A 22980-nucleotide genomic window follows, 5' to 3' on the forward strand; every position below is an offset into this window, starting at 1 on the left:
CCCAGATTATCAGAATTAGGGTTATTAAGTTTAGAAAAAAGGATGCTTAGGGACGACCCAATAACTTTGTATAAATATATCAGGAGACCGTATGAGGAAAGAAGGTTTCTACACCAGCTTAGGCAGGGATTCCTCACTGTAAGAGCAGTGATACTATGGAACTCTCTGCCAGAGGAGGTGGTCATGGTGAACTCTGTAAAACAGTTCAAAGGGGCCTGAATGCATTTTTGGAGAGTAATAACATTGCTGGTTATGGATTCTAGATTTATGGGCACAGAAGGTTGATCCAGGGATTTATTCTGACTGCCATAGTTGGAGTCATGCCATAAGTTGAGTTTTTTTTTGCCTTCCTCTGGATCAACTCACTAGGGACTCAGTAGGGTTATAGGTTGAACTTGACTGGTCTATTTTCAACCTTATGAACTATGTTAATATTATATCTTCCTGTTTGGAACATAGAAGTGTGCTAAAATACATGTGCATTCAAAACACATTAGTCTTCCAAAGCGACTGTACGTTTATATTCTTGGTTTAATCAAACTTGCCCTATACCTACTTGGTTGTAGGTATAAGGCAAGTTGAAAGTTAAAGTTGACCAGTAGGTGAGTGAATAACATTAAAACCTTTTTCAGTACCTCAGAATATTTGTCTGTTAAAGGAATTGTTCGTACTAGATGCTTGTTTCCTCATCTCTGTCTCCCCACCACCACCACCACGCAGTTTTCTGTGTGCAGCACAGTGCACGAAGTGCAAAATCTTAATCAAATCAATTTTTGAACCTCCTGTTGTCCTCTGGCTACTATCAGCCACTCAAGTCTGCTGGCCAGTCCCTCTTGTTGTCCATTGGCTACTACCAGTCCCTCAGATCCTCAAGTCCATTGCTTGCTGCTGCTACTTTCAGACAGGCCTGGGCTGCCTGGCAAAATTTTAATGAAATCAATGTTTGTACCTCCTGCAGTCCGTAAAATTACTAAAGCTAAAATCAAACGCATGGAAATGCATTGCCATCTATAAGACTGAGCGGTCCTAGTGCCAGCATATTCCGCCGGCACTCAGCATTCAGGGGTATGTCCCCATAGAGACATTCCCCCATGTGAACATAGCCTTAAGTCTGCCTCTTCCTGCTGTATGCTGGATACTACCAGTCCCACTATTCTGCTATAACCCTTGCTGCTGCTCTTTTCAGCCAGGCCTGTAAAAATTTGAAAAAACTATATATTTTTTTTAAATGTTAAACCTTTTTTTAAATCTCCTGCTACACTGGCTTCTACTAGTACCACCAGTCTGCCATCACCCTTGCTGCTGGTAGTTTCAACCAGGACTACACATACTAAACAAAAGCTCTTCACTATTTTGGCACACCAATCCTGTTTAACCCCTTAAGGACCAGGCCATTTTACACCTTAGGACCAGAGCGTTTTTTGCACATCTGACCACTGTCACTTTAAACATTAATAACTCTGGAATGCTTTTAGTTATCAATCTGATTCCGAGAATGTTTTTTCGTGACATATTCTACTTTAACATAGTGGTAAAATTTTGTGGTAACTTGCATCCTTTCTTGGTGAAAAATCCCAAAATTTGATGAAAAATTTGAAAATTCTGCATTTTTCTAACTTTGAAGCTCTCTGCTTGTAAGGAAAATGGATATTCAAAATATTTTTTTATTTTATTCACATTTCCAATATGTCTACTTTATGTTTGCATCATAAAATTGACGTGTTTTTACTTTTGGAAGACACCAGAGGGCTTCAAAGTTCAGCAGCAATTTTCCAATTTTTCACAAAATTTTGAACCTCGCTTTTTTTCAGAGACCAGTTCAGGTTTGAAGTGGATTTGAAGGGTCTTCCCATTAGAAATACCCCACAAATGACCCCATTATAAAAACTACACCCCCCAAAGTATTCAAAATGACAATCAGTAAATGTTTTAACCCTTTAGGTGTTTCACAGGAATAGCAGCAAAGTGAAGGAGAAAATTCACAATTTTTATTTTTTACACTCGCATGTTCTTGTAAACCCAATTTTTTAATTTTTACAAGGGGTAAAAGGAGAAAATGTATACTTATATTTGTAGCCCAATTTCTTTCGAGTAAGCACATACCTCATATGTCTATGTAAAGTGTTCGGCGGGCGCAGTAGAGGGCTCAGAAGCGAAGGAGCGACAAGGGGATTTTGGAGAGTACGTTTTTCAGAAATGTTTTTTGGGGGGCATGTTGCATTTAGGAAGCCCCTATGGTGCCAGAACAGCAAAAATAACCCACATGGCATACCATTCTGGAAACTAGACCCCTTGGGGAACGTAACAAGTTATAAAGTGAGCCTTAATACCCCACAGGTGTTTCACGACTTTTGCATATGTAAAAAAAAATATTTTTTTTTTCACTAAAATGTGTTTCCCCCCAAATTTCACATTTTTTCAAGGGTTAATAGCCGAAAATCCCCCCCAAAATTTGTAACCCCATCTCTTCTGAGTATGGAGGTACCCCATAAGTTGGCATGAAGTGCATTACGGGCGAACTACAATGCTCCGAAGAGAAGGAGTGATATTTGACTTTTTGAGAGCAAATTTTGCTCGGGGGGCATGTCGCATTTAGGAAGCCCCTATGGTGCCAGAACAGCAAAAAAAAAACACATGGCATACCATTTTGGAAACTAGACCCCTTGAGGAACGTAACAAGGAATAAAGTGAGCCTTAATACCCCACACGGGTTTCATGACTTTTGCATATGTAAAAAAATATACATATTTTTTTCACTAAAATGTGTGTTTCCCCCCAAATTTCACATTTTTGCAAGGGTTAATAGCAGAAAATACCCCCCAAAATTTGTAACCCCATCTCTTCTGAGTATGGAGGTACCCCATAAGTGGACCTGAAGTGCACTACGTGCGAACTACAATGCTCAGAAGAGGAGGCGCACCATTGAGCTTTTGGAAAGAGAATTCGTTTGGAATGGTAGTCAGGGGCCATGTGCATTTACAAAGCCCCCCCGTGGTGCCAGAACAGTGGACCCCCCCCACATGTGACCCCATTTTGGAAACTACACCCCTCACAGAATTTAATAAGTGGTGCAGTGAGCATTTACACCCCACTGGCGTTTGACAGATCTTTGGGACAGTGGGCTGTGCAAATGGAAAATTACATTTTTCATTTTCACGGATCACTGTTCCAAAAATCTGTCAGACACCTGTGGGCCGTAAATGCTCACTGCGCCCCTTATTACATTACATGAGGGGTGTAGTTTCCAAAATGGGGTCACATATGGGGGGGGGGGTCCATTGTTCTGGTACCATGGGGGCTTTGTAAACACAAGTGGCCTTCAATTCCGGACAAATTTTCTCTTCAAAATCCCAATGGCGCTCCTTCTCTTCTGAGCATTGTAGTGCACCCATAGAGCACTTTACATCCACATATGGGGTATGCTCTTACTCAGAAGAAATTTGGTTACAAATTTTGGGGGGCTTTTTTTTATTTTCCCTTGTGAAAATGAAAAATTTAGGGTGACACCAGCATTTTAGTGAGAAAATTTTTTTTTTTCACTTTTCCATCCAACTTTAATGAAAATTTGTCAAACACCTGTGGGGTGTTATGGCTCACTATACCCCTCCTTACGTTCCGTGAGGGGTGTCGTTTCCAAAATGGGGTCACATGTCTGTATTTATTGTTTTGTGTTTATGTCAGAACCACTGTAAAATCAGCCACCCCTATGCAAATCACCAATTTAGGCCTCAAATGTACATGGTGTGCTCTCACTCCTGAGCCTTGTTGTGCGTCCGCAGAGCATTTTACGCCCACATATGGGGTATCTCCGTATTCAGGAGAAATTGCGTTACAAATTTTGGGTGTCTTTTTTTTTTTCCTTTTACCTCCCGTGAAAATAAAAAGTAAAGGACAACACCAGCATGTTAGTGTAAAAAAAAAATTTTTTTTTACACTAACAGGCTGGTGTAGACCCCAACTTTTCTTTTTCATAAGGGGTAAAAGGAAAAAAAGCCCCCAAAATTAGTAACGCAATTTCTCCCGAGTACGGAGATACCCCATATGTGGCACTAAACTGTTTCCTTGAAATACGACAGGGCTCCGAAGTGAGAGAGCGCCATGCGCATTTGAGGACTAAATTAGGGATTGCACAGGGGTGGACATAGGAGTATTCTACGCCAGTGATTCCCAAACAGGGTACCTCCAGCTGTTACTAAACTTCCAGCATGCCTGGACAGTCAGTGGCCGTCCGTAAATGCTGGGAGTTGTTGTTTTGCAACAGCTGGAGGCTCTGTTTTGGAAACACTGCCGTACAATACGTTTTTTATTTTTTATTAGGGGGACAGTGTAAGGGGGTGTATATGTTGTGTTTTACTCTTTATTATGTGTAGTGTAGTGTTTTTAGGGTACATTCACACTGGCGGGTTTACAGTGAATTTACCGCTAGGAGTTTGCGCTGCGGTGAAAAATTTGCCACAGCCCAAACTTGAAGCAGAAAACTTACTGTAAACCCGCCAGTGTGAATGTACCCTGTACGTTCACATGGGGGGGCAAACCTCCTGTTTCAAAACTACAACTCCTAGCATGTACTGACAGACCGTGCATGCTGGGAGTTGTACTTTTGCAACAGCTGGAGGCACACTGGTTGGAAAACCTTCAGTTAGGTTCTGTTACCTAACTCAGTATTTTCCAACCAGTGTGCCTCCAGCTGTTGCAAAACTTCAACTCCCAGCATGTACTGATCGCCGAAAGGCATGCTGGGAGATGTAGTTATGCAACAGCTGGAGGGATCGCAACTACAACTCCCAGCATGCAGAGACAGCTGTTTGCTGTTTAGGCTTGCTGGGAGTTGCAGTTTTGCAACATCTGTAGAGCTATAGTTTAGAGACCACTGCATAGTGGTCTCCAAACTGTGGACCTCCAGATGTTGCAAAACTACAACTCCCAGCATGCCGAGACAGCAAACTGCTGTCTGGGCATGCTGGGAGTTGTAGTTTTGCAAGATCTGGAGGTGCACAGTATAGAGATCACTTTGCAGTGGCCTCAAACTGTAGACCTCTAGGTGTTGCAAAACTGCAACTCCCAGCAAGCCTAAACAGCTCTCTGGGCATGCTGGGAGTTGTAGTTTTGCAACATCTGGAGGGTTACAGTTTAGAGACCACTATAGTGGTCTCAGACTGTAGCCCTCCAGATGTTGCTAAGTAACTCACCGGCTTCCATTGGATCCAGGGAGCTGCGTCGCTGTCCTCTTCTTCCGCCAATCGTCGCCCGCTGCCGCCGCTGATCGTCGCCGCTGCCGTCGCCGATGGGTAAGTGGATCTTCGGCGCCGGTCCCTGTCGGTTTCCCCGTCCTGCCCCGCCTATTGTGGGAGGGCAGGACGGGGAAACCGAAAGTAAACCCCTCCGCCCCCGATCTGCTATTGGTGGTCGCGTCTAGACCACCAATAGCAGAGATAGGAGGGGTGGCAACCCTGCCACCTCACTCCTATCGCTACAGGGGGATCGTGGGTGTCTAGGACACCCACGATCCCCCTTCTATTCCGGGTCACCGGGTCACCATAGACCCGCATGACCCGGAATCGGCGCAAATCGCAAGTGTGAATTCACTTGCGATTTGCGCCGATCGCCGACATGGGGGGGTCTAATGACCCCCCTGGGCATTTGCGCGGGGTGCCTGCTGATAGATATCAGCAGTCACCCCCGGCGCGATCCCCGCCCAGCGCGCGGCGGGGACCGAAATTCACACGGGCGTACAGGTACGCCCTTGGTCCTTAAGTACCAGGGAGCAAAGGCGTACCTGTACGCCCTTGGTCCTTAAGGGGTTAAACTCCCAAAAGGGAAAATTTTTGGAACACTTGAAAAAATCCATGCCATCGTCTTCACTTGACAGACTAAAATGCTGTTGCTCCCAAAAAGGGATATTTTTTAAAATGCTTTAAATAATCCATGCCATCTTCTTGCCTTGGCAAACTAAAATGCTAGTGCTACTCCGAAAAAGGGATCATTTTTAAAATGCTTGGAATAATCCACTGTGGCTTCCAATACCTCTGTGAGCTTTTTAACACCGGCAGGCATCTAAAGACAACCAGGGATACTTTATGCTGGTTTATTTTAGTGTGAATAAGCCTAAAAAAATCTGTAGGCGCATTAAAGAAGCTGTTAGTTACCATGGGTTACTACATGTTCCCATAACAGAGATTTTAAAACACTTTAAAACTACTTGAATACATTCCTAGCAGTGTTATGCTGGGTTTTAGAGCTGTTAGGCAGTGATAAAAATGTATTTGGGAACTTATTTCATTGCTGGTTCGTGTTGAACCGAGCCAAATCAAACCAGCAATTTTGGAAAGCACTACTCAATACTATTTAGGATTTAGGATTAGTGTTACACTGCTGGTTTGTGAGTAATGCTTTTGTTTGAACTATATAAGCATTCATAGGCTGTTTGTTAACATCTCTCTCCTCCATTTGTTCCCTCATAATATAAATATCTTTACCTTTAGTATCTCATTAGGCAAAAACCTTTAATAGTAAAATTGAGTCTCTTCCCTGCATAGTATCAATAATTGTTGTTATTATCATTATTATTATTTTTTAAACTTACTTGGCATAAGCCTTTTCCAGTAATGCACTCCAAAACTCGTTGAGGTCAGCTGAGTGAAGAAATACAAGACGATTTCTGAAGGTAGGCAGTCTATCATCAACCACAACATCAACCCACTCATTATGTTGCCAAAACTGTAAAAATAAAGAAGAAGAAAAAGGGAAATGTTAATTTAATTATAGGAAGTATACTGATATTTTCATTACAGTACATATCAAGAGAGTCAGTTCTTGGTGCACTGATCTTGCATTCCATGACAATTTCATCACTGGAGGGTTTACCCATTTATTACCTTTTTATTACCGTATTTTTTTTTTTTCATGTTTACAGTAACATTTTTACTTTCAATGGTTTTTAATTGAAATTTTGAGGAAAAGAAAAAAGAACAGTAGAAAATGGGAAATGACATATTAGAAAATGGCATTCCAGAAAACGGCATGTAGAAAAGCGACTGGCGCAGATGTCAATAAGCAGTCAGTAGAGCAAGTATATATGTCAGAGAAATCTAGCATACGCAATAGACAAGAATGTTGCAAACCTCAGTAACAGGCATAGCCATCAGGTCAATGTACAGAGAGCAGGTACATTTTTCACCAAATATAAGCAACAAGGGACTGTAAAATAAACCATATGCCTAGGTATGTAGGAGTAGAAAACACACATCACCCTAATGAAAGCTGGTACACAACGCAAGAGTATATGTGCATATTACCAATAAGAAGTTGGAGAAGTTGGAGAAGAATGAGCTAAGACCTGTACCCCAAAAACTATTAGAAAACAAAAACTGCATCATAAAATGTAGCAGGGGAAAGGGTTAGCCATATATCTACACAATGTGGGGAAAATATCCATGCTTTCCATCTGGTAGTAAATGTAGTGTTGTGTTGATTCTTTCGATAACAAGTTCTAAGGAGGGGACCGAAGATGATTTCCAATAGCTCGCCAGAGTATTCTTATCAATTATACAAATGATGCAAATTAATTCACGATGTAGAGGGAAAAGCTGCTGGAGACCTAGGAACAAAAATGCCAGTTGTGGGGACCAGGGAAATGGGGTGTATGGTAGATAGGTTAATAGGTTATTGCAGGCAATCCAGTACAGCAGGATAAGGGCCAGTTCCAAAGAATATGATTAAAGGGGTACTCCAGTGGAAATTTTTTTTTTTTTTTTTTTAATGAACTGGTGCCAGAAAGTTAAACAGCTTTGTAAATTACTTCTATAAAAAAAAATCTTAATCCTTTCAGTACTTTTTAGCAGCTGTTTGCTACAGAGGAAAATCTTTATTTTTTGTAATTTCTTTTTTGTGTTGTCCACAGTGCTCTCTGCTGACACCTGATGCCCGTATCAGGAACTGTCCAAAGCAGGAGAAAATCCCCATAGCACACCTATGCTGCTCTGTATAGTTCCTGACACGGACAGAGGTATCAGCAGAGAGCACTGTGGAGAACACAAAAAAATAAATTAAAAAAGTACAGTAAAGAATTTCCTCTGTAGCATACAGATGCTAAAAAGTACTAAAAGGATTAAGATTTTCTTCATAGAAGTAATTTACAAATCTGGCATCAGTTAAAAAAAAAAAAAGTTTTCCACCCGAGTACCCCTTTAAGGGTTCCCCTCGGACCGCAACCACGCCAACACAAATTCAAGGAGCCCGGCTATGCTTTAGCTATTTTGTCAGGTCGCTGCAGCATCTCTCCATAGATAACAGCAGCAGCCCTCTTTAGGTAACAGCAGCCCCGTCTAGGTAACAGCAGCAGCCCTCTTTAGGTAACAGCAGCCCCGTCTAGGTAACAGCAGCCCCCTTTAGATAACAGCACTCCCTTTAGCTTGCAGCAGCCCCCTTTCGGTAACAGCAGCAGCAACCCCTTTTAGATAACAGGAGCAGCAGCCCCCTTTAGGTAGCAGTAGCCCCTTTTAGGTAGCAGCAGCCCCCTTTAGATAACAGCAGCAGCCCTCTTTAGGTAACAGCTGCCCCCCATAAGCACTGGTAGAACCTGACAATAAAAAAAAAAAAGACTCAACTGGCTCCTGTAGACTGCAGCGTGTTCTATCTTCTCAATCCACTCTTTGCTCCAGCGCATGATGGCGTAACTCGCCACAGAGGAAGGATGCTGTGCCTCTTGTGGTTCTCCACGTAATGGGCACTATAGACATGTCTGTAAGACACATCTAGTTGTAGTTAAATGCATTCATGACCAGTAGGCTCTGCTGAGTTGTAATGCGTACATTGTACGCATCGTCACTCACATAAGGGGTGAGTTAGGCGGCTGCGAGGCCACCTCCAGCGCAAGGCCTTAGGTGGCCTCCTAACTCGCCTAATAGGAGAGCCGCCTCTGTTTGTTTGAATATGGTGTAATGGAAATAAGACACGTTTACTCCAAAATAACGAACACTAGTTGTCTGCAAGTCAAAGGGACATATAGTCTTCAGAAAAGAGAGGGCAGTAGGGGAAAAGTTTAGGGGGAGTACCTGCATTTTAGAATTATTTAGGTAATAGTAGGAGAGTTCCCCCATCTTTTTTGTCAGTGTACGTGAATAAAGTTGATCTTAATATGTATATATAGGTGTTGGTGTGCATTGATTTTGGTTGCCAGCTTTTTTTTCTTGTTGTCATATTCACGTTCCCAGGCAACCCCTTGCACCCACGGTCATTATAGCTGCGGTGTCCATCTCTCCTTGTCTAGTAGTAGGAGAGTTGATCAAAAGAAGAGAAGTCATCCATAACAGCTGCTAAGGAAGACTCCAGATTCGTTAGAGAGAGGATAACGCCATCCGCATGGAGTGAGATAACTTGTGAATGGCCTGCAATGGGCACTCTGGTTATTCTATTATCTATTATGGGTTCCATGCACAGTATATATATCAGGGGGGATAGGGGGCTCTCCTGCCTTGTGCCATTAGTGATCTTGAACTCATCGGACAGAGCTCCATTAGTTAGAACTCTAGCCAAGGGGTAAGAGAAGAGAGCGGAAATGGAGAGAGAACCTTGAAAAGCCCATAGTTTGCAGTACCAGGAAGGCAAACAACCAGCGAAGCTAGTCGAAGGCCTTCTCGGCATCCAATGCCAGAACCAAGGAAGGGGTGGGTCAGTATCTTATTTTTAAATCTTGATTTAAAAGGGAGATAGGATGAAAATTTTGGGGAAGGTCAGTAGATTTGCTGGGTTTGGGAAGAGTAGTGATCAGAGCTTGCAAATTCTCTGGGGACAACAATTCAATGGACATGGCAGAGTGGCAGAAATCTCTCAAGTAGGGGGACAGACTAGAGCTATATATTTTTTAACAGTGGAATATGAAAAACAAAAAGAGGGACAATGCGCCCGTCTCTGTGCCGTTACTCCCAACCAACAGGGGGATAGGGTCCTCACAGAAAGAAAGTGCTCACCTGGTGATGTTATACTGAGAGCATAACATCTATAGTCGCTTCAGGAGCCCAACTGGTGTGGGTCAATGGTCACGGTGTGCTGCCTGGATCCTCCCGTCTGGAAGGACGGTCTACGTGAAGCATTCAGTGAAGTGAAGAAACAATCCTGTTACGGCGCTCACCCGTGGGGCAGAATGGATGTCACAAGCCGATAGTAAGTAAAGGCATACTTTATTTTCAACGTAAAATGAGACTACACGTTGCGAAGGGACACGCTCCCCTCTTCCTCAGGTCCAAACCTAATAAGACTAGTAGGCCAGGTGGCAATTTATAGACGGGAAAAACCCGCGAAAATCGGCAGTTGGTGTCATTTAAACATAATCATTAATAAGCTTATATACACAATCCAAGTGAAGAAATACAAATCAAAAAGGCGTAGCATACATAAAATGTGTACATAAATAAAGAATAGTCAAGCAATAAAAACTAAAAATACAGTGCACCTTAGTACTTAGAATCAGGCAGGGGTAGTAGATACCTGCAGGCATCAACAATCTCAGTATCAAAACAACAAAAACAGATGGACAGCCACAAAGCTAAGCACCTATATGTTGGGCAGTGTTGCGGATGGGGGACGCCAGTGAGTACCACACAAAGTCAAGGTCCTCAGAAGTTAAGGGTAAAACCCTTTTTCACTGTATAACTTCAGTAGCTTCATTTAGACACATAGGATGGAGGGTTTGCAAGGTATAGATCCAAAACATCTCTTTTTTATTTAATACAGCAGATCTATTATCATTGCTCACCGGAATCTGTTCGATTGGTATGATTGTAATCGGATTCGTGGCATCCTTGTGATTGATGCTAATATGCCGAGACAGACTATGTAAAAGAAAACCTTTTTTGATGTTGGTCCTATGCTGATTGAGGCGTAGGTGCAAAGCTTGAGTCGTCCGACCAACGTACTGTTTATTGCATACACAAGTGATCAAATAGATGACGTGTGAAGTTTGACAGTTCATATGGGATTTGAGATGGAAAATAGCCTCCATGGTTGTGCTGGTAATGGCTGACTGTTTGTGACAGATGATGCAGCACAGACATCTAGGATGACCACATTTGAAGGCACCGTTCTTATGAGGAATAGTATTCGGGGTGCCCCTCTTCTGCTGTTTTGTGTTTGACGACGACTTTATAGGTTATAGGTCGTATAAAGGGATTAGAATATACATATGTTTGTATATCCCTTTGGGTTTACCTACCTGTCGGTGGGATGCTGAACAGCTCCTCCTTGCGACTATTCCTATTCCCGGTGCGCATGCGCGTGGTTCCGACGTAGCGCGATCTTTCGTTCGGCAGTCAGTATTGGCGGATGTTGTCATTATGACATACTTCCGCCAATGATGTCGCCCGGAAGTCGCGCGGCGTTCGGACCGCTCTCATGCGCCATTGGAGGGCATGCCACATAAAGGGCCATCAGTTCCTCACTCCCATGAGCCTCTTGAGAAAGGGATTGCCCGAAACACGTGTCGAGGTAGTAGGAGCGTGGGGACGTGTTCAGCATGCTACTGACAGGTACAGTACTTGATCTAATTATTATATGATGGCATGCTGATAGGGATACTGTACATTTCTATTGTATCTATATATTGAGTTCCCCACATCCTGCCTTTGTGTGTGTGTGTGGGGGCATTTTTAAGGGTGGGTATTTTTTATGGGTTTTTTCTACCTATTGTTATTGATTGTGATTAATAAAGAGATGTTGGTTACATAAAATAATTTTTTCTGGGCTAATTTTTGTACTTATATAATTGAGTTTTGGATTAGCCGCTAGGCTTGTAGGTACTATAAATAACATTATTGTTTTTATTGTTCAAGTCATACCGAACGTGGCGATACCTACATTTTATAGTATATTTTATAGTTTTACACTTTATTAACCCCTTTAAGCATTTTTCAGTTTTTACATTTTAGTTTTTTCCTCCTTACATTTTAAACATCAGTTATGTTACCCAAAAATCTATAGCAAAACCAAACAAAAAAATCATTGTGCGACAAACTGGAAAAAACATGCCATTTTGCTCATTTTTTGTGCCGTGATCTGAAGTTTTTATCGGTACCATATTGTTTTTATCAGATGTTTTGATTGATTTTTATTCATTTTTTTATGGTATAAAAAGTAACCCAAAATACACTATTTTGGACTTTTGAATTTTTTTACGTATATGACATTGACCATGCGGTTTAATTAATGATATCTTTTTATAGTTAGGACATTTACGCAGGCGGCGATACCACATATGTTTATATTTATTTTAATTTACATCGTTTTTTTTTCTTTTAATGGTAAAAGGGGGTGATTCAGACTTTTATTAGGGAAGGGGTTCAATCACATTTATTCACACTTTGTTTTCATATTTTTTAGTTGTTGTAATGTTATAGCCCCCATAGGGGACTATAACATTGCACACACTGATTTCGTACCCTGATTACTGCCATAGCATGGCATTGATCAGTGTTATCGCCGCTCTACTGCTTCTGCCTAGATCTCAGGCACAGAGCAGTCATTTGGTGATAGGACAGCGAGGAGACAGGTAGGCATCCTCCTCGTGTCCTGCAAGCTGTTCGGGACACTGCAATTTTACCATGGTGGTCCCGAACAGCACCACTGAGCTACCGGGAGGGTTTCACTTTCACATCAGATGCCATGAACAACTTTTATCACCGCATCTGAAGGGTTAATACCAGGCATCACTGCGATCGCCGATGCCCGGTATTATCCGCGGTTCCTGGCCAATGATGGCCGCTGGGACAGTGACACTGACATACAGCCTGTACGATCCAGCCTATGGCTGGACCTCACAGGCTGCCGTACTAGGCAGATAGGAGGCCATTAGCTGTTCTCTTGCTGCCATGGCAACAAATGGGATTCTGCGATCGTATCATGGCACTGCCGTTGGTGAAAAGGGGGAGCCCTCTCCCACTGTCAAATCCATAGATGGCGTGATCCGGACTGATCAAGGTATCTATGGGGTAATGCTGCAGACACCGGTGCAACCCTGGCTGTGATTGACCATCAGGTCCCGCTGGCGATCTCCTGCAGTGTGTTGCGCTGAGCAGGATATCGCCAGGACCAGGGGCATTGCTAGGGGGGCTAACGGAGCTATAGCCTCAGGTGTCAGGCCAATAGCCCCAGGTCTGAGACCAGAGCTTTTTATTTTATTTTTATTTTTTATAATTATTGCCACTGCTACTTTAAAACAGCGGTGGCCTCTGGCATGGTGTGACGTGCCGTGTCAAGGCACATCAGATGCCGTGCAGGAGCCTCCCTCTGGGCCATTACACCTGCCCCCAAGACCCATGAGATCGGCCAGCTGCAGATGCTGTTGCGAGCTCCTAGTCTGCAACTGTTGGTGTAATAATAATCCTTGCGTCCTGGAAAAACCACACCGGCGCCAAGTGGGGGCAAGGAGTGATGGCCCACATAGTCACCGCTGCCTCCGACCCAGTCCCTGGACCCTGATGAGCGGTGGTGATCTCATATAGAGGATGATGATCTGCTATCAATTCTCCTGGCTGTATCGATCAGAGCTGTAGTCACTGATATCATTGTGTATTCTCTTGACTGTATCCATCAGAGATGTAGTCATATATATAGTTTTGAAGTATATGTTATGGAGAAATGAAGCGTCATTACAAAGTAAAGTAAAAGTAAAATTGGTTTCACAAAAAAAGCAAGTCCTGATATGGGTGTGTGAATTAATAACTGAAAGAGTTATGGATATTAAAAGGCAAAAAAGAAAACACTAAAGTGCAAAAAAAAAAAAAAAAAAAATTTGCCTGGTCCTGAAGGGGTTAAATGACAGTAACACTTTAACGTGCGGGCGCTAGGACTGCTCGGAAGTGGACCATCTCCATAGACAGCAAGACATTTCCGAGCAGATTTGGCAGTAAAAATTAACATGTCAATATTTTCTGTAGAGTTTCCACCACAGAAATTCTGTTGTGTGCATGGTGCAGCATAAAACAATGGCATTGATTACAATAGGACTCGGCAGTTCTGCAACAGAATTTCTGCCGGATTCCACTTAGAAATTCTGCAGCGTGAACATATCTCAAGACAACAATGTGATGTGGAGGGAGCTCATCATACTCACCATGCTTGCTTTTATCTGTTCACACCAATAAAGAAATTATTTCAGAAGCTGCAGTGGGTGTACTATTATTCTTTTTTCACTCTGTCTCTCTCTGAGATTTGAGTGTGTATATATTATTTGTATGAGCACAGCCAATATCTTCTTCCTGATGTTACCCACACTCATAGGAGTAGTGCAGTGAAACATAACTTATCCCCTAAGTTTTAGATCACGAGGGGTCTGACACCCCCCCCCCCCCCCCCCCCCCCCCCGTGATCTCCTGAATGGGAGCCCGGCAGTCTGCCAAAAGTGGCTGTTCAGACTCCGCAGAAGCCGTGGCTGACATGCCCCCTCCATGTTTCTCTCTTCTAGCAGACTGCCGGGGCCCCATTCAGAAGATCGCGTGGCTCCGAGAGGTCAGACTCTCTGTGATCTATAAATGATCCCCTATCCTTTGGATAGGAGATACGGTAAGTTTATGTTTCACTACAAAACTCCTTTAAAATAAGTACAGTGCCAACAGTTTTTTTTCTGCAGGTGAGAACTATAAAATTATTTCATATGCTTTAACAATATACATATGAAATTATTTAGGAAATGTATACATAAATGCATATGTTATATCACCAGCACAGTTTATAAAATAAAACATTTTGTATAACAACAACATAATGTTTTACCTGAAAATGAAATATACCAGCGTACCCAGTGCCAAAAGATTGATCAGGTGGAACCACCCTATGCAGTACCTTTTCATTGAGAGTTAGAGAAGCAATGGCAGCCAAAAGCCAGCAGTCACCTACAAACAAAACAGAGTTTAAATATTAGGTTTTATTTTGCTATTACAGATACAATACAGAAAGTTTTCACACCATTTAACTTTTTCACACGTTGTTATGTTGCGGCCTTAAAATAAAATTTTAACAAATGTCCCCATCATCCTGCACTCAATACCCTAAAACAAATTTTAGAATTTTTTGCTAATTTATTAATAAGGAAAATGTTTTATTTTGCATGAAGATAAGTAGGGATGAGAGATTTGAATCTTTCAGGAAAAATTCCAGCCACTATATGGTCTCCTCATGCTGCCGCCAACTCCAGGCTGTGTCATTCAGCCACTATATGGTCTCCTCCTGCTGCCGCCAACTCCAGGCTGTGTCATTCAACCACTATATGGTCTACTCATGCTGCCGCCACCTCCACGCTGTCATTCACCACTATATGGTCTCTTTGTACTGCCGCCACCTCCATGCTGTGTCATTCAGCCACTATATGGTCTCCTCATGCTTCCACCACCTCCACGCTGTCATTCACCACTATATGGTCACCTCATGCTGCCGCCAACTCCAAGTTGTGTCATTCAGCCACTAAATGGTCTCCTGATGCTGCCGCCACTTCCACACTATGTGATTCAGCCACTATATGGTCTCCTAATGATGCCGCCAACTCCAGGCTGTGTCATTCAGCCACTATATGGTCTCCTCATGATGCCGCCAACTCCAGGCTGTGTCATTCATCCACTATATGGTCTCCTCACACTGCCGCCAACTCCAGGCTGTGTCAGTCAGCCACTAAATTGTCTCCTCATGCTGCCGCCACCTCCACACTGTGTCATTCAGCCACTATATGGTCTCATGCTGCTGCCACCTTCATGATGTGTCATTCAGCTACTATATTGTCTCCTCATGCTGCCGCCACCTCCAGGCTGTGTCATTCAGCCACTATATGGTCTCCTCATACTGCTGCCACCTCCAGGCTCTGTCATTGTGCTGTTCTGCGACTTTAATCTGCCTTTAATCTGCATGTCATATTGAATAACAGTATTATTTCACTAACCCAGCACACACCCTATGCGTGTTACAGTAAGGCAAAGTGTTCTACACCCCTGTTGATGCTCTCTGTAGGCCAGAAATAGCAATTTTAATAACCATTTGCCGCAAATAAATTCGGACCTAAACAAATTTTTGGGGAATATTCGGCGAATCGGCAGAAACAATCAAGAATCAAAAATTTGCTCATCTCTAAAGATAAGTAATGTTAAGGAAATCAAACTCAAAGAACCCAGTTTCACTTAGAAGTTTGGAAAATGTTCCCTTCATATTGGCTACTTTGTATTGGCCAAAGCCCTTTTTGTAAGTAGCAATAGGATTAATGATGCTGTGTCAAAATAGAGAAGAACCTGACGAAAGTTTGACATTTTTTAACCCCTTAAGGACTAAGCCTTAATTTTCTTTTAAATCAACCCGTGCCAGAAAGTTAAACAGATGTGTAAATTACTTCTATAAAAAAAATTCCAGTACTTATCAGCTGCTTTATAATACACAGGAAGTTCTTTTCTTTTTGAATTTCCTTTCTGCATGACCACAAGTGCTTTGCTGACACCTCTGTCCATGCCAGGAACTGTCCAGAGCAGGAGCAAATCCCCATGGCAAACCTATTTTGCTATGGACAGTTCCTGATGGGGACGGGGACGAGGTAAAGAGTAAAGAGCACTTGTGGTCAGGCACAAAGGAAATTCAAAAAAAAAAGAACTTCCTGTGTATTATACTGCAGCTCATATGTTCTGGAAGGATTGGTATTTTTTAATAGAAGTAATTTGCAAATTTGTTTAACTTTCTGGTACCAGTTGATTTAAAAGAATCAGTGGGGAGGGGGGGGGGGTGAGCAAAGAAAGAGATGAGAAAACTGAACATCTAGGACAAACAATTCCTTTAACAGAAATTATTGTTTTGCTAATGTTTAAGATTTTGTTTAATGAAACCAATAATTTTCATGACATGCAGCTGCTATTTATCCCACTTTAGGAAGATGTAATAGGTGTTTGATGAAAACAATAATATTCACAAAAACAGTTTAAAGGGCAGATCTGTGTCACAAGCACGCCCTTTTTACTTTGCTACTGTTCAATAACTAGAAACATATAATACATATTTGAGAAAAACAATAATATTCATGAAAAATGTGTTAACAGGGCAGATCCATGTAACAGGTATGCCTTTTCTACTTTACTTTTACGCTGCTATTTAACTAGGAAGATATAATGTGTGTTTCATGGAACCAGTAAAATAAAAAATGTACAGTGGCTGCGTTTTAATTGCACACACTTTTTAGTCTGCTGTTCTGTTTCAACCTGTAGGTATACTGATTACGCAATTTATCCCTGTATAATTGGGTAAAGGCAATATGCTGTGTTTGGGGCGCTTTGCATAGATATTGCTAGTATACAGGTCTGCTACAGAACAGCTTTGATCTGTCCAGTACTTGTTCTGTTTTTTTTTTTTCCTATGAGCCTTGACAAAAGCTTACTGGGCATCTTATCCCCTATCCAAAGGATAGGGGATAAGATGCCTGATTGCGGGAGTCCAGCTGCTGGGGACCCCTGTGATCTTGCACACGGCAGCCCGTTTATAATCAGTCCCCGGAGCGTGTTTGCTCCAGGTCTGATTACCGGCGACGTCAGGGCCGACGGCGTGTGACGTCACGCCTCCACCCCGTGTGATGTCACGCTCCGCCCCTCAATGCAAGCCTATGGGAGAGGGCGTGATAGCTGTCACGCCACCTCCCATAGGCTTGCATTGAGGGGCGGAGCGTGACATCACACGGGGCGGAGGAGTGACGCCACACACCGTCGGCCCTGTGGTCGAACACGCTCCGGGGACTGATTATAAACGGGGGTGCCATGTGCAAGATCACGGGGGTCCCCAGCGGCTGGACTCCCGCTATCAGGCATCTTATCCCCAGCCGCAGTGAAGTCCCGACTCGGCCGGCGATAGGCTGAGCGGCAGTGTGAAGTTTTCGGCCCGGGCAGCAGGTGCCGGAGTAGTGAAGAATTTTGTGTCCTGAAGCGTTCTCACACTGCCGCTCAGCCTATCGCCAGACGAGTTGGACTTCGCTGCGGCTGGTGATTGGCTGAGCACAGTATGATTCTCTGACCTCCGGCAACCAGGAAGAGGATCGTGGCGGAGACCGGAAGGTATGTACATCTTAATATTTTTTACTGCCGGCAGTATGGGGGACACTTTTTATATTCCGGAGTAATCCTTTAAACTGTGTAAAACTGTCCTCCCCTTGCTCCCCTTGCTGTGGTAATTGACCCAATGTGTTGCCCACAAGGGCTTCTTCTTCCAGGGTGTTTGGTCTTAAAAGGGAAACCTCCAATATTTATATGGCTTACAACCAATAGGAAACACATTTTACTACATGTGAATAATTACCTTTATGGCAAGACATACTTATTACCTTCATATGTGCTGCTGGCACTGAGGAGTTACAGTTTATTGAGGGAAACATGAATGCCAACATGTACTGTGATATACTGAAGCAGTGCTTGATCCCCCTCCTTCAGACCACAGGACAGTATTCCAAAATGATAACGACCCAAAACACCCCTCCAAGATGACCAATTGCCTACAGAGATGATGATAAAGGTCATGAACTGGCCAAGCATGTCTCCACACCTAAACCCTATTAAATGTCTGTGGGGCATTCTCAAAAGGAAGGTAGGAGAGCGTAAGGTCTTTAACATCCACCATCTCTGTGATGGAGAAGTGGAAGAGGACTACAGTGGCAGCCTGTGAAGCTCTGATGAACTCCTTAACTAAGAGGCTGAAAATGGTGCTCTAGGGAAGAAATGAAAAAAAAAAATGCCCAAAGCCACCACAATACCTGTTCTGTGTTCCCTGTAGTTATCCTAGTGTATTTGCCTTGTATTATTATTTTACCTTGTTTGCAGCACAGACTACAACTCCCAGCAGTCAGTGCAGCTCTGTGCAATAGCTGCCGGATAATCGCTATTACTATCTGCATGGCTATTACTATCTGCCTGCATGCTTTGTGTTGTTGTAAACACACAGTGAGCAGCACACACTTTACAATCCTTTTCTTTCGTATTATTCCTTCCATCAGCAATAAATCATGCAATGCTCTAAATGGTAGCAGTCAGTGATTAGGTCTACACTGTGCTGTTTCTCTTCAGACAAGTTCTCACACGGAGAGGAAGGGGAGGGAGTTTGAACCAGACACTAAGGCCAGATCCCTAGACAAGACAGAAACCACATGATCTTTATCTTCCAGGAGGGTGGGGGCTACTCCTAATGAGGGTTTTGCACAGAGACAATGAGAATCTGACTATGGGCTAAGAGCCTCCATTTTGTGACCAAGAGTGCTGCTGCAACCTTTCTTTTTTGTATGCTCAGTATTTGCCACAGCAGAGTGCACCCGTGTATTAGGTAGTTGTGCTGGCTATTTTTCTTTTTTTGTGTTTTTGCTTTACAAGCAATGGGGGAGTGGCAACCTCTCTAGCCCTGCACCACTCCCAATTCACAGGAGGTTTTAAATTGGTAGTGGATCCTGCATGTCACCCAGTCAGAGGCCATATGTGTTACGCCGAGCGCTCCGGGTCCCCTGCTGACCGGGTGCGCTGCGATATTACTCCCAGCCGGGATGTGATTTGCAACGTGGGATGCGCCCGCTCGCGATGCGCGTCCCGGCTCCCGTACCTGACCCGTTCCCCGTCTGTGTTGCCCCGGCGCGCGCGGCCCCGCTCCTTAGGGCGCGCGCGCGCCGGGTCTCTGCAATTTAAAGGGCCACTGCGCCACTGATTGGCGCAGCAGGCCTAATCAGTATCATCATCTGTGCACTCCCTACTTATACCTCACTTCCCCTGCACTCCCTCGCCGGATCTTGTTGCCATTGTGCCAGTGAAAGCGTTTCCTTGTGTGTTCCTAGCCTGTGTTCCAGACCTCCTGCCGTTGCCCCTGACTACGATCCTTGCTGCCTGCCCTGACCTTCTGCTACGTCCGACCTTGCTCTTGTCTACTCCCTTGTACCGCGCTTATCTTCAGCAGTCAGAGAGGTTGAGCCGTTGCCGGTGGATACGACCTGGTTGCTACCGCCACTGCAAGACCATCCCGCTTTGCGGCGGGCTCTGGTGAATACCAGTAGCAACTTAGAACCGGTCCACCGACACGGTCCACGCCAATCCCTCTCTGGCACAGAGGATCCACCTCCAGCCAGCTGAATCGTGACAGTAGATTCGGCCATGGATCCCGCTGAGGTCCCGCTGCCAGTTGTCGCCGACCTCACCACGGTGGTCGCCCAGCAGTCACAACAGATAGCGCAACAAGGCCACCAGCTGTCTCAACTGACCGTGATGCTACAGCAGCTACTACCACAGCTTCAGCAATCATCTCCTCCGCCAGCTCCTGCACCTCCTCCGCTTCCAGCCTCCGATTATCCTTGCCGGATAAATTTGATGGGGACTCTAAGTTTTGCCGTGGTTTTCTTTCGCAATGTTCCCTGCATTTGGAGATGATGTCGGACCAGTTTCCAACTGAAAGGTCAAAGGTGGCTTTCGTAGTCAGCCTTCTGTCTGGGAAAGCCTTGTCATGGGCCACACCTCTCTGGGACCGCAATGACCCTGTCACTGCCTCTGTACACTCCTTCACGGAGATTCGAAGTGTCTTTGAGGAACCTGCCCGAGCCTCTTCTGCCGAGACTGCCCTGCTGAACCTGGTCCATGGTAATTCTTCTGTTGGCGAGTACGCCATCCAATTCCGTACTCTAGCCTCCGAATTATCCTGGAATAACGAGGCCCTCTGCGCGACCTTAAAAAAAGGACTATCCAGTAACATTAAAGATGTGCTGGCCGCACGAGAAATTCCTGCTAACCTGCATGAACTTATTAATCTTGCCACCCGCATTGACATGCGTTTTTCCGAAAGGCGTCAGGAGCTCCGCCAGGATATGGACTTTGTTCGCACGAGGCAGTTTCTTTCCCCGGCTCCTCTCTCCTCTGGTCCTCTGCAATCCGTTCCTGTGCCTCCCGCCGTGGAGGCTATGCAAGTTGACCGGTCTCGCTTGACACCTCAAGAGAGGACACGACGCCGCATGGAGAACCTTTGCCTGTACTGTGCCGGTACCGAACATTTCTTGAAGGATTGTCCTATCCGTCCTCCTCGCCAGGAAAGACGCACGCTGACTCCGCACAAAGGCGAGACAGCTCTTGATGTGAACTCTGCTTCTCCACGCCTTACTGTGCCTGTGCGGATGTCTTCTTCTACCTTCTCCTTCTCTGCTATGGCCTTCTTGGATTCAGGATCTGCAGGAAATTTTATTTTGGCCTCTCTCATCAACAGGTTCAACATCCCGGTGACCAGTCTCGCCAGACCCCTCTACATCAACTCTGTTAACAATGAAAGATTGGACTGTACCGTGCGTTACCGCACGGAACCTCTCCAAATGTGCATCGGACCCCATCACGAAAAAATTGAATTTTTGGTCCTCTCTAACTGCACTTCAGAAATTCTTCTTGGATTACCGTGGCTTCAACGCCATTCCCCAACCCTTGATTGGACCACAGGGGAAATCAAGAACTGGGGTACTTCTTGCCACAAGGACTTAAACCGGCTCCCAGTACTCACAGTCATGACCCTGTTGTTCCCCCGGTATCTGGTCTTCCTAAGGCCTATCTGGACTATGCTGATGTTTTTTGCAAAAAACAAGCAGAGACTTTGCCTCCTCACCGGCCTTATGACTGTCCTATTGACCTCCTCCCGGGTACTACTCCACCCCGGGGCAGAATCTATCCTCTGTCTGCTCCGGAAACCCAAGCCATCCAGGAGAACTTAAAAAAGGGGTTTATCCTCAAGTCCTCCTCTCCTGCCGGAGCTGGATTTTTTTTTGTCTCCAAAAAAGATGGCTCCCTACGCCCTTGCATTGATTACAGCGGACTTAATAAAATCGTGGTAAAAAAACGCTACCCCTTACCTCTTATCTCGGAACTCTTTGACCGCCTACGAGGCGCCCACATTTTTACCAAGCTGGACTTAAGAGGTGCTTATAATCTCATCCGCATCAGGGAGGGGGACGAATGGAAGACTGTATTTAACACCAGAGATGGACACTTTGAGTATCTGGTCATGCCCTTTGGCCTGTGCAACGCCCCTGCCGTCTTCCAAGACTTTGTTAATGAAATTTTTCGTGATCTTCTATATACCTGTGTTGTGGTTTACCTGGACGATATTCAGATTTTTTCTGCCAACTTAGAAGAACACCGCCAGCATGTCCGCATGGTTCTTCAGAGACTTCGGGACAATCAACTTTATGCCAAAATGAAAAAATGTCTCTTGGAATGTCAGTCTCTTCCTTTCCTAGGATACTTAGTCTCTGGCCAGGGACTACAAATGGACCCAGATAAACTATCTGCCGTATTAGATTGGCCACGCCCCTCCGGACTCCGTGCTATCCAACGTTTTTTGAAGTTCGCCAATTATTACAGACAATTTATTCCACACTTTTCCACTATTGTGGCTCCTATCGTGGCTCTAACCAAGAAAAATGCCAATCCTAAGTCCTGGTCTCCTCAAGCGGAAGACGCATTTAAACATCTCAAGTCTCCCTTTTCTTCTGCTCCCGTACTCTCCAGACCTGACCCATCTAAACCCTTCTTATTGGAGGTAGACGCCTCCTCAGTGGGAGCTGGAGCAGTTCTTCTACAAAAAAATTCTTCCGGGCATGCTGTTACTTGTGGTTTTTTTTCTAGGACCTTCTCTCCGGCGGAGAAAAACTACTCCATTGGTGATCGAGAATTACTGGCCATAAAATTGGCGCTTGAGGAATGGAGGCACCTGCTGGAGGGATCCAAATATCCAGTTATTATATACACTGATCACAAGAATCTCTCTTATCTCCAGTCTGCCCAACGACTGAACCCTCGCCAGGCTAGGTGGTCGTTGTTCTTTGCCCGTTTTAACTTTGAAATCCATTTTTGCCCTGCTGACAAGAACATTAGGGCCGATGCTCTCTCTCGTTCTTCAGATGCCTCTGAAGTGGAAGCCTCTCCGCAACACATCATTCCTCCGGACTGTCTGATCTCCACTTCTCCAGCTTCCATCAGA

The 22980-nt window shown here is 44.4% G+C and overlaps 1 protein-coding gene across 1 annotated transcript in view; it reads right to left on the reverse strand.

Annotated features, from left to right (window-relative positions):
* CAPN9 (calpain 9) overlaps window positions 1–22980 on the reverse strand; it is a gene marked incomplete at its 5' end in the record, with an annotated part of 376282 nt that overhangs the window by 287447 nt on the left and 65855 nt on the right. The window contains 2 exons of the mRNA XM_056566855.1: window positions 6584–6717; window positions 14764–14882. Coding sequence (XP_056422830.1) covers window positions 6584–6717; window positions 14764–14882 — 253 coding nt within the window. The remainder of the gene's footprint in view (window positions 1–6583; window positions 6718–14763; window positions 14883–22980) is intronic.

This window comes from Hyla sarda, chromosome 3 (assembly GCF_029499605.1).
Source record: "Hyla sarda isolate aHylSar1 chromosome 3, aHylSar1.hap1, whole genome shotgun sequence".
Classification (NCBI taxonomy): Eukaryota; Metazoa; Chordata; class Amphibia; order Anura; family Hylidae; genus Hyla; species Hyla sarda.